General features: G+C 40.4%; 1 protein-coding gene across 2 annotated transcripts in view; it reads right to left on the bottom strand.

Annotated features, from left to right (window-relative positions):
* Window positions 1–1,938: 1,938 nt before the first annotated feature.
* Window positions 1,939–11,765, bottom strand: part of ABHD3 (abhydrolase domain containing 3, phospholipase) — a 66,662-nt gene continuing 56,835 nt past the window's right edge. For both annotated transcript variants that reach the window (XM_063451488.1, XM_063451489.1), the window contains 3 exons: window positions 10,995–11,043; window positions 7,828–7,993; window positions 1,939–2,488 (listed from right to left, as the gene is read on the bottom strand). In XM_063451488.1, the coding sequence (XP_063307558.1) occupies window positions 2,310–2,488; window positions 7,828–7,993; window positions 10,995–11,043 (394 nt within the window). In that variant the 3' untranslated portion in view covers window positions 1,939–2,309. The remainder of the gene's footprint in view (window positions 2,489–7,827; window positions 7,994–10,994; window positions 11,044–11,765) is intronic.

Raw genomic sequence — 11,765 nt, 5'->3', positions numbered from 1 at the left:
GGGTTTAAGCCAATCAGAGTGCTCTTTGTCATTTTACAAGCGTGGGAAAGTTCTTTGGAATTTTCCCACGCTTGTAAAATGACACAGAGCAATGTGATTGGATGGCTTGAAATCCATCCAATCACAGTGCTCTTTGTCATTTTACAAGCGTGGGAAAGTTCTTTGGAATTTTCCCACGCTTGTAAAATGACACAGAGCACTGTGATTGGATGGATTTCAAGCCATCCAATCACATTGCTCTGTGTCATTTTACAAGCGTGGGAAAATTCCAAAGAACTTTCCCACGCTTGTAAAATGACACAGAGCACTGTGATTGGATGGCTTGAAATCCATCCAATCACAGTGCTCTGTGTCATTTTACAAGCGTGGGAAAATTCCAAAGAACTTTCCCACGCTTGTAAAATGACAAAGAGCACTCTGATTGGCTTAAACCCACCAATCAGAGTGTTCTTAGCATAATTGCAGGGCGGGGCAAGGCTTTATAAGCCTTCCCCCGCCCTGCGGAGCTCAGTCTGCGCGGAGCCCTCCATGGGTGAAGATGGATTATTTTTTTTTGCGCTCGGTTTTTTTTTTTTTTTTTTTTAATTGCGTCGGTTATTATGGATTTTTATTTGGCCTTTTTTGGGGCTGAAGAAAGAAGATTTTAGAAGAAAGAAAACATCGAATGGTAAGTTGATTTTATCTCATTTTTTTACAGGTTTTTAGTTAATGGTCCCCCCTCATTATTTTTAGGGTGAGGGGGGTAGGTAGGGAGATATTTTTTTTTGGGGGGGGGAGGGTTAACTAGGGTCCCCCCCCCCCTTTGTATTTAGGGCCCCCACCCACCGCTCAGGGGTGGGGGCCGGGGGGGGACAATAGGTCCCCCCCCCTTATTGATAATTTTAGGGCCCCCACCCGCCGCTCAGGGGTGGGGGCCGGGGGGGGGACAGTAGGTCCCCCCCTTATTGATCATTTTAGGGCCCCCACCCGCCGCTCAGGGGTGGGGGCCGGGGGGGGGACAGTAGGTCCCCCCCCTTATTGATCATTTTAGGGCCCCCACCCGCCGCTCAGGGGTGGGGGCCGGGGGGGGGGACAGTAGGTCCCCCCCCTATTGATCATTTTAGGGCCCCCACCCGCCGCTCAGGGGTGGGGGCCGGGGGGGGGGACAGTAGGTCCCCCCCCTTATTGATCATTTTAGGGCCCCCACCCGCCGCACAGGGGTGGGGGCCGGGGGGGGACAGTAGGTCCCCCCCCCTTACTGATCATTTTAGGGCCCCCACCCGCCGCTCAGGGGTGGGGGCCGGGGGGGGGCAGTAGGTCCCCCCCCTTATTGATAATTGTAGGGCCCCCACCCGCCGCTCAGGGGTGGGGGCCGGGGGGGGGACAGTAGGTCCCCCCCCTCATTGATAATTTTAGGGCCCCCACCCGCCGCACAGGGGTGGGGGCCGGGGGGGGGACAGTAGGTCCCCCCCCTCATTGATAATTTTAGGGCCCCCACCCGCCGCACAGGGGTGGGGGCCGGGGGGGGACAGTAGGTCCCCCCCTCATTGATAATTTTAGGGCCCCCACCCGCCGCACAGGGCGGGTGGGGGCCCTAAATTATTATTGATAATTTTAGAAAGCGAGCTGAGCTGTCAGTCAGACAGCTCAGCTCGCGAACGCGCATTCCGCGCACATGCGCGGTAAAGCGCTCAGGTTCTTCATAGGGCGGCATTCAATGCCGCTCTATGAAGAACGCGATTGGTCCAGCGCGAAGCCGTCCCATTGGGCCCCGCGATTTCGTCATTTTGACGAAAAAGGGGGCGCGGCCTAGCGGGGAGCTCGGCGCTGGAACGGAGGTAAGTTTTTAATATAAAAACACCGATTTTTTTTTTTTTAATGAATGAAAGTTCATATAAAAGCAAGAAGGAAGGCTGGGGGACCTGTCTTTCTTGCTTTTATATGGTGACTATAGAGTCCCTTTAAGGTCTTTCTTGGTAGAACATACAAATAATAATAATAATAATTACAAAAGGCTAACCTTCCTACATGTAAGGTCTGGCTACAAAACAGTATGTGCAAGTTTTTGAATGCCAGATGCTTACACCTAGTTCACTGGCATTTTGGCTTTTTTGTTAACCCCAATGCATCTGTAGACGCTTAACCTGTTAAATATCAGAGGGTTGTGTTTTGCCGTTAGGCAACTCTCTCACGTTCAGAAGGGTTAATCCCAGACTCATCAACAACTCGTGGGTTAACTTGTGCATAAGCTGATTTGCTAGAGCAGAACCTGATGCTATACATTAATGAACTTGACAAATAAAAACAATTAAAAAAACAACAACCTTATGTTACATATTGTAGATTTCATTGCCATGCTCAAATATAGCTTGGACAAACTGCTTAAAGACTCTATCCATGTATGTTTGTTGACGTGGCCAGATTCCTTCAAGAAAACCAATATGGCCTCCATACGATGTAAGGACGAGTGCTACATTTGGATTTTGTTTGGCACTTTCCACAGGGATTGCTGGAAAATAAACAGATATTTACATTTAAGGTAACATTAAACACTAAAATGTGTTAATTATCCAAACTAGGTTCTTGTTTTACAGAGTGTGACTTTTAAATTAATTACTTTTTTTTCCGAATAATTCCAGTCATATCATTTCAAAATATGGAACATTATTTTGAAATGTTTTTTTATCCATAACCTGTTAGTTCTAAATTGCAATACAGATAAAGCTACAAATATACATATATACACATATTCCTATAGCAGGGAGATCATCATTTGTATTGGTGTATTATAGCAATGATGACAATGTAACACCAGGTTAAATACATTATTGTGAAGATGACATCATCACTGTGAATTACGTTTGAAAACTAGTTTTAATTACCATATTCCCTTTTCCTTGGTATTGTTGGCAGTATTCACAAGTGAGTATTCACCTTCACAAGTGGACAGGCACTAATCTGCTCAATCTGGAAAATTCATAATCCTAGGTCCAACACCTCACCTTTAGCCATAAAACCACCAAACTCCTAAATTAAATAATATCTGCCTGTTGGTGTAGAACAAATAATACAGTATTATTTAGTGCCTATTGGCCATCCCACTCAGAAGCTATGTCTAGTGTCCCACCACCATCCTTCTCTAAGGAAAGGTTCTTCTTGACTCTTTGAAATCTATTTTTTTTTTTTTACAATCTTTATTGTAGGTTTTTCATTATTCAATGATATGTAATCAATGCAAACCTCATGGTAGAAAAGCAAGAACAGTATACAGCATGGTTTCTGACTCTACATGCATATGGGGGAAGTGTCAACATTACAACATGTATGTTAAATAAACTGGCAGTAGACCGTTTTGTAAGTCCTAAATATTGTACACTTTTAGTTCTCATAACTCGAACATAATGTAAATCTCTGTTCTAGTATTCCTTAATTTTATAATGTATTAGTGTAACAGTGCCAACCAATAACACAGTAGCACGCTTGTATAACTTGCACTATGTAAAAGGAGTAGTTATATTAGGGCATGGTAGCGGCCCACCTGCCCATCTAGTTGGATCTGAGATACAGGACTGATAAGCGCTGTACCTCTGGGTGTCAGGGCAGGGGGACCAGAAGGTGACAGAGTGCCAAGGGGGATGGGGGAGGGGGGTGTGAGAAGAAATATCAAGAGTGAGAGAGAAAGAAAGAGAAAAAAGGGGGAAGAGAGGGGAAGAGCAGGTACGTTTGTTCCTTGTGCCGTCAGCGGACAGGAAAATCAACCATGTGGTCTATGTCTATGTGCATTTGTCCGAGGGACCCTTGAAATCTATTTTAAATTTTTTTGGATTAAGTAAGTATTTCTAATGTTTGTATAGATATATCTCATCTGATATGACAGGTGAGAGGGTTAAGGATATTTCTAAATCCAAACACCTGGCATGTGCACTCCTAGATGGCTGCAACAAGAAACATTACAAATAAATTTTCAAGAGGAGTGTTGGCAAAATCTCAGCAGTAGATGTCCTTGCTCATGTCTTGAAATCAGCTGCTATCCAATCCGCAGATTGTTACCAGCCTGTGTGCCGACAGCCTAGAAAAAATTCTAAGAGGGCACAAATTCCATCTGAAGCTGAGCTACTGTAAGATGATTGTTCTGTATCTACAGATGAGAATTTCTCAACTTCAAGTGTACCGATTGATGAATCCTTGGAATTTTCCTCGGAGGAAATTTACAAGTTGATTAAAAAAGTGACGAGGGTAATAGATGAAGATAAAGGCGTTTGGAAACCAAAGAGGCCTAAAGAATTCACTTCCCAACCTATTTTTGTTCCTATGATGCAGAGAGAAAAGAGTATACATTTCAAAACATTTTAAGAACCTTTTTACATTGCAAGATGAAGAGTTAACAGAAAAGGTACCCAATTCTGAACTTTTAAAGAAATCATCCATTCCTATGGAAAAAAACAAAACCTTTTAGAAGGATTGTTTAGGTCACTGCATGTCATTGCATGTCTTTGCTTACAAGCAGCTAAAAATGTACATATATTGCTACAGTTGATGGAAAATGCCTCATCTGGAAAGTCATCTAAGAATCAATTTTGTAGCTTTACTACAAAAAAAGAGCAAGTGGATAAATGTATTTGTGATTCGGCTGATGAGAGACTCTTAAATGATCTGCCACATAGATGAGGTTGGCATCTGTAAACCATCGGGCCATCTGGATAAAATCCTGGTCCACTGATGCAGCATTTTAAAAAAATCTTTAGATTGTAAGCTCGTTTAAGCAGAGTCCTCTTTCTTCTGTGTTGAGCTTATTTGTGTGTCTCGTGAACGCCATTGTATAATGCTGCCTAAATGTTGGCAGTTTATAAATAATAAGAATTTATGAAAAGTAGCCTTTGAGACGGATAGATTGATTGTTGATTTCTGTGTTAAATGACCTAAAAGAGATATCAGAATGGTGAGAAGCTCTTCCCCAAGAAAAGAGCCTTCAGAAACCTTTTCTTTCACTAGAAAAGGTGGAGATGGAGTCAAATTGAAAAGGAACAAGGCTTTCAAATGTTCTTGAGGGCAACAAGCAGGTTTGGAATGCCTGTCATAGTTTTAATTTCAGCAAGGAAGAATCAAAAGGTCAATCAAAAAGTTGTATGCCATACTTTCTCAATTGGAAAAAGTTCTGCGAAATCAGCCAGTATCAGAAAAAGTCCTCTGAACGCTCAATCATATCCCTTAGTATTGTTGGCAGTACTCACAAGTAGGTATTTGCCTTCACAAGTGGACAGGCACTAATCTGCTCAATCTGGAAAATTCATAATCCTAGGTCCAACACCTCACCTTTAGCCATAAAACCACCAAACACCTAAATTAAATCATTTCTGTCTGTTGTTGTATAACACAAGTTGTATGCAACACTTTTTTGGACACTTTCTCTATTGGACAAAGTTCATCGAAATCAGCCAGTATCAGAAAAAGTTTTCAGAACTCTCAATTGTTTACTCCAAATGCCTTGATGAGGATGTGGTTGACATCCTTCTGCAGTTTACTCTGACCTCTATGTGCAAGATATATAACAGAATATGGAAAAAAAAATATTGGCAAGAAAAAGTCATTAATTAAAAATTAAGAGAAGGTTTTGAGACCCTGTAGTTCACAGGGATGATGACATCTTCGTGATTAATATAAAAATAATTTAACCAGGAAAAGTGCATGGTATTATTGCCTGACTTAACGGCATTCATGTTCGCATACTATAGAAAGGTGCAAATTAAATATGGAAGTACATTTAATTTTTGTTTATACAAGCAAAGTTTAAAATATATAAACTCACAAACTCAGGCATTTACATATAAGCTAGAGTGAATCACAAACGGCATAGGGCTGGGTTGAAATATTAATTGCATTAAGCTTCAATTTAGCTGCACTGGAAAATCCTAGCACAGGATTCGGCATTCCTAAATTTATGTAGATTGTCGTCGTCCCCCACCCCCGCCCAAGGGAGACAGGATGGGAGCAGTCAGACGGTGCTACATTTAGAAGTTGATGGGCCTTGATGTGAAAGATTTGGTGAGTCTAATGAGATAAGTTTCCATTTCCACTGTCATAGTAGTTATGACCCATATGTGTACATAGAGCAAACCTACCTTTCCTGGTAAAATATTTTATAAATAAAAAAAAAACAAAAAAACTGCTGGTCTATATGGCCTCCGAACTCTCCCCCCAGGGTTATTGCAATGCCATTTATTTGAGGCTGCACAAGGCATGAATCTCAACCTTATTGCACACTACAGGCACAGGACTAGAAAGCAATAAATAAATAATGACGCCATGAGTGGATTGCCACTGTAATGACAAAAGCAAATTTCATTAGAAAATAAAACACCTGAAAATTCACATTGTGGCTGCATTTGCTCTATTTAAAAGCATGAGCCTGAATATTTTAAAGGGACACTATATTCACCAAAACAACTTTAGCTTAATGAAGCAGTTATAGTGTATAAATTATACCCAACGCAATCTCACTGCTCAATTCTCTGCCATTTAGGGGTTAAATCACTTTAGTTTCTGTTTATGCAGCCCTAGCCACACTTTCACTGGCTGTGACTGACACAGACTGCATGGAAACAAATGGTTTCACTTTTTAGCAAATTAGATGTAACTTACTTTCAAAGTTTGTATCTCCTGCTCTGTAAATTGAACATTAATTACGTACAGGAGACTTGTGCAGGGTCTAGCAAGCTATTAACAGAGCAGGGCATAAGAAATTTTAAATTAAACATAATTTTTAATAAAGGAAGTGTCAACGTTAGGTGACTCTTTACAGGAAGTGTTTAGGAAGGCTGTGTAAGTCACATGCAGGGAGGTGTGACTAGGTCTGAGTAAACAAAGTGATTTAACTATTAAATGGCGGATAATAGAGTAGTGAGACTGCAGTAGCATGATATATATCCCAAAACTGTTTCATTTAGCTAAAGTGGTTTTGGTGACTAAAGTTTCCTTTAATCTGACCCTGCACTCAATTTTTTTCCCCTTACATATACTTTTAGTTTTAAAAACATATTATCCTATGATCTTTGTTTTTTGAGTTTGTTTTACATATTTGCATAGCCCTGAGGGGTGATCCACGCCAGTGGCGTAAAAATTGTGAGTGTGGATTTGCTACCCCATTTTCTTCACGTGTTGCACATTGCACATGCACTTTTAACAATAATATTGAGAATTATTATTGTATTGGACACTATTAAGTTATTTAAAGTCATAGCGCACCTTATTTTTCCTGCAATGTATGTATAGTGGTGTTTTTTGAGCTATTTTACACTTTAAGGTGCAGCTTTTTAATATTGCTTCACTTGTAATAAGTAAATATTTGTGTTCACTATCACTAAATATATAGCGCCTACTGTTTGCCTGTAGATATTTCTTTTATACTGACCCTGCACTCAATGCCAATCATGCAGCCAGCGATTGGGTGCATATTATTTACATACGTCATGGTGCTTAGGGTTGTGTGTGAGTTTGATAGTTTCTTTGGATACTATCGGTGAGCTATTGGAGTATTTCAGAGTAAGAACCCTTGGTGTAGAGATTACAGAGTCAGACAGGAGATGAAAAACAGACACATTTGACACACTGTGGTAAGCTCAATTGCAAGTGTGAGCAGGGATGGGAATACACTTTATTTAATGTTTTTGGGTTGTTTTTTCATGATCCTTCACCTGGTAACAACTGCATCCCTGACATATATTTCAATAGCAAATTTAAGTGATGCTTTGGTGGTTTTGCTTTATCTCAACTGAGTAGGTATGACCACTAAGCCCTAATACTCCTGCTTTATTTTAGGCCTGGCTGCATGGTTTACATTCCTCTACTCACCATGCCCAGGTGAAAACACATCATCCACAGCATTTAGGCACAATACTGGTATCTCAATTGATTTCACTCGATGGCACGGACTTGCATCTTTATAGTAGTGATCATTTGTAGGATACCCAAACATCACAGACGTGAATCTTGTGTCAAATTCTCTGATCGATTTTGCCTTTGAATCAAATGTCAACAGAAATAAGTCAGATTTATTATTTTTATTCTGTATTTTTGTTGTAGAATTATACAAGCTAGTCAGGCATGGTCAAATCTAACACATTGTTTGGCATTAAACTAAATCATATAACCTTGCAACACATAACAATATTTTGTATCCTAGAAAATTTAGCATTGATGGACTCAATGAGAAACAACAGACCAAAAGACACCAACTCACACGCATTTGGATTCATACTCTCTTTCGTTCACACTCTCGCAATATATACACTTGTGCTTTTACATCTTAATTACGTCTTTATCGCGATCACAGGCTATGTATCAAGGCTAACTGGCATAGAATGTGTGTAGTTGTAACGATACCTTACTTTCCCCGCCGGACCCACGTAGCGCAGCGTCCTCTTCTCACATCCGGGAGGCGGCTCAGTCTTTCTGACGCCGCCGCTCGCAACACGCCCACTTTTATGACGCGCGCATGCGCGCCGACGTCAGCAAAATAGTGCCGCCAAAATTCAAACGTGACATTGGCCACACTCCCAGACCTTTTGGGGGCGTGGTTTTAAAGCAAAAATCCCACACTATAAAAAGGCACCCATGGCATTTGTTAGGCGTTCTTGTTTGAGTCCTCAAACGCTCTTTATATTCTGACTGATTTTTTGGTATCTAACTCTTAGCTTCCCTTCGGACTATTCTGTTCTCTGGCTTCCCATTATTTTGGCTTGGATTATCGTGTGACCGTCTTCTGTACTCCCTTGACCTCTGGCTATTCCTTTGACAACTCTCAGACGCAAGTCCGGCCACTCTAAGGTCCGTTAAACGTCTTCCTCTGGGTTTCACTCTGTGTGAAGGGGTCACCGTTCACTTACACACATAGAGTCACCCTCTGTCGCACTCACAGTCCCATGAGTCATACATGTGCATACTTAATGCAAAGCTGTAAAACAGACGTAACTGGCATGGACTGTTTGTAGGTATCAGGCATGTGTGGCTGAGATAGGAACACTAAAATTACTCAAAACATGAAACATGAGCAAGGGCCCCGTCATAAAGCTATCATGCATAGAGTCTCGATGGGCCGTGTAGAGTTTTTTTTGTGTTTTTTTGTAAATGCTATGTTTTCATCTAACTTTTACAAATAAATACAATACACAGGTGGTGATGGTAAAGTAGGATAGGACCATATTGTTTTATATTATTTTTTAAAACATTGCCATAATAAAAGTTGTCAAAGTTACCTACTATTTGGAGTTTTGACTGGTTCCTAAATAACAGTGGTGACTACTAAACCAAGAAGGAGGTTAAAGCCCCCCCCCCCCCCCCCCCTCTACGTCGGGGGAGCACCATTGGAGCGGTATTCATTTCACATGCTTGTGAGTGCCATCTATCGTAGTGTGTATTTTTTTTATTTAATTGTATAACACTATGTTTTGTTTATTTATTTATTTTTAGATGATAATCTAGGGAATTAAGCATTTCCCAATATTGTGCTAGCCGGCAGCCATACCGAACGGACTACATTCCATAGAAGGACTGAGGGAGCTAAGTGACACCACTTTGGTGAATTTTAAATTATGAAGATTTGCTGAAATTAAAGAGTTTTTTCGACCTGCTGCCGTCTTGTGATCCTTGGCTTAAAGCATATAAAAAGCGGATACAGTTAGAGCAGACTCATCTGCTCTCCACTTGTGAGTGCAATTATATATACTGTCTCCATATTATATTTGTAGTACTGTATTACACTATGTAATTCCTTTTGTTTTTCATATATATGTACATATAATTCGGAGCAACTTGATCTAAGGTATATACAGCTGGACATTGTAAGTGCTCCGTTTACTTTATTTATTCTATTTCTCTTTTATTTTCACTATAGCACTGGTATATTAGTGGAATTTGCACCTTCACACTTTTTTGTACTGACACCAGTGTATGTAATATCAACACACTTTTATATGACAGAGGTTGTGAATTGATATAAGCACCAGAGTGTTTTTAAAGGAATATTGAAATTTTTTGTCTTAACCCCTTAAGGACCAAACTTCTGAAATAAAAGGGAATCATGACATGTCACACATGTCATGTGTCCTTAAGGGGTTAAAGACACAGCGCACCCTTTTTCTGTATTATTGTATTGTATTTTTAGTGTTTTAAGAGCTATTGCACTTTATAAGGGAGCTGCTTCTTATGTTTTAAGTTTTTTTTTGTATATTTATTCACGATTTTAGACGTGTATTGAGCGCCATCTGCTACTTGTTTTTTTCTTTGGTGTACATATATCTATATCTATCACACACACACACTCATACAGGCTGTCACTTCCTCCCAGCCGGCTGACATTACAGGGGCGCGGTCGCGGTCTTAAAGGCACCCGACCAGCCCCTGCTCAGCAGTTATGTTTCCCGCTGCTATAATCATAGTACCGGGGAAACATTCCGCGGCGCCCCTGTGTGAGCCCCTGGGGCGCCGTGGCACACAGTTTGGGAACCGCTAGGATATACTACAATATATGGTCATTTTGTGTTTCTGTTTCAGAAACCACAGACTGCCAACTGGAACCAAGGGACACAATAATCCTTGTACCACAAGGATTGTACCGCATCTATGCCTAGAAGTGGAGCTCTTGATAGCTCCATCAATCTGTAAGTAAATTTCTTTCTTCATTTTTTTTTGTTCCACATACCACCTGAGAACACGGTAAGGCGCTACTCCCACCTTCTTACACAAGCACACAATATGTTAAAATTAGCAAAACAACCTGATGAGACAATTGTAGACTGGCCCAATCTAACTTGTGTTCCCACACTCAGTCTGCAATACTTACATACATTTCAAAACAAAAACCAACATTGACTCACATAATTCGAGTCATACATACATTTTATCTACTGAAGACTGAGGGATACTGTTATAAAATAATATTTTACCGTTTCTTTTCACAGCTGCAAGTCTAAACATGTGAAAGTAATGTGTTTTTATTTAAAAAAAAATAAAAATCATACCTTCATAATGTTATCAATATCAAATTGTTTCTCCAAAATGGCACGATGTCTAAAAAAATTGAGATATGTTCAATTTCAATAAGTGCATCAAACGTTTTACATAGTGTTTTTACAAATCTGGTTAAGAGGACAATAAAGTTAAATAACATGTATACTGTGCACTAGTTAAAGGGATACTGTAGGTACTGTAACTGCTCTTCTCTCTACAGTGGTTATAGTGTCTGGAGTCAAATTACACCATCCTTCTGTTCAGTGTTAAACCATTTTTAATGTTTTAAAGCTAATCGGGAGTTCCCAGCAGCTCAACCCCTCCGTGCAGCTTGGGCTGATGAGGAAGCTTTTCCTGAGCAACAGTGGGCAGTGGTGATTGGCTGAAAGTATCAGCTGATCACTTTTAGCCTATTACAGATGCCATTGCTGGTATGAATTGGTATGGCTAGAAAGAAGTGTATAAACACTGCTTTAACCATAACTTCACTGGTGTCGGAGCTATTGGTGGCTACGGTTCCTTAGTCATTTAACTGCCCAAAGATGGTTTAACACTTAGTGGACGGACAATGCCGGGGGACTCCAGGTACTAAAACCAATTTAATGAGGAGAATTGTGACTACAATGTCCCTTTAAGAGTGCATATATGTAATTCAAATCACACTGATCTATCATATAGGACTTTTTATAGCTATCTATCTATATATTAATTATTTTCTCAACACTAATCTGGAACTGAACAAATAGATTTTTTTCACTCCATTTGGCATAATTAAAGAGCTT

Source organism: Pelobates fuscus, chromosome 4, assembly GCF_036172605.1.
Source record: "Pelobates fuscus isolate aPelFus1 chromosome 4, aPelFus1.pri, whole genome shotgun sequence".
In the NCBI taxonomy this organism is placed as follows: domain Eukaryota; kingdom Metazoa; phylum Chordata; class Amphibia; order Anura; family Pelobatidae; genus Pelobates; species Pelobates fuscus.
This window is presented reverse-complemented; position numbering and strand designations above follow the sequence as displayed.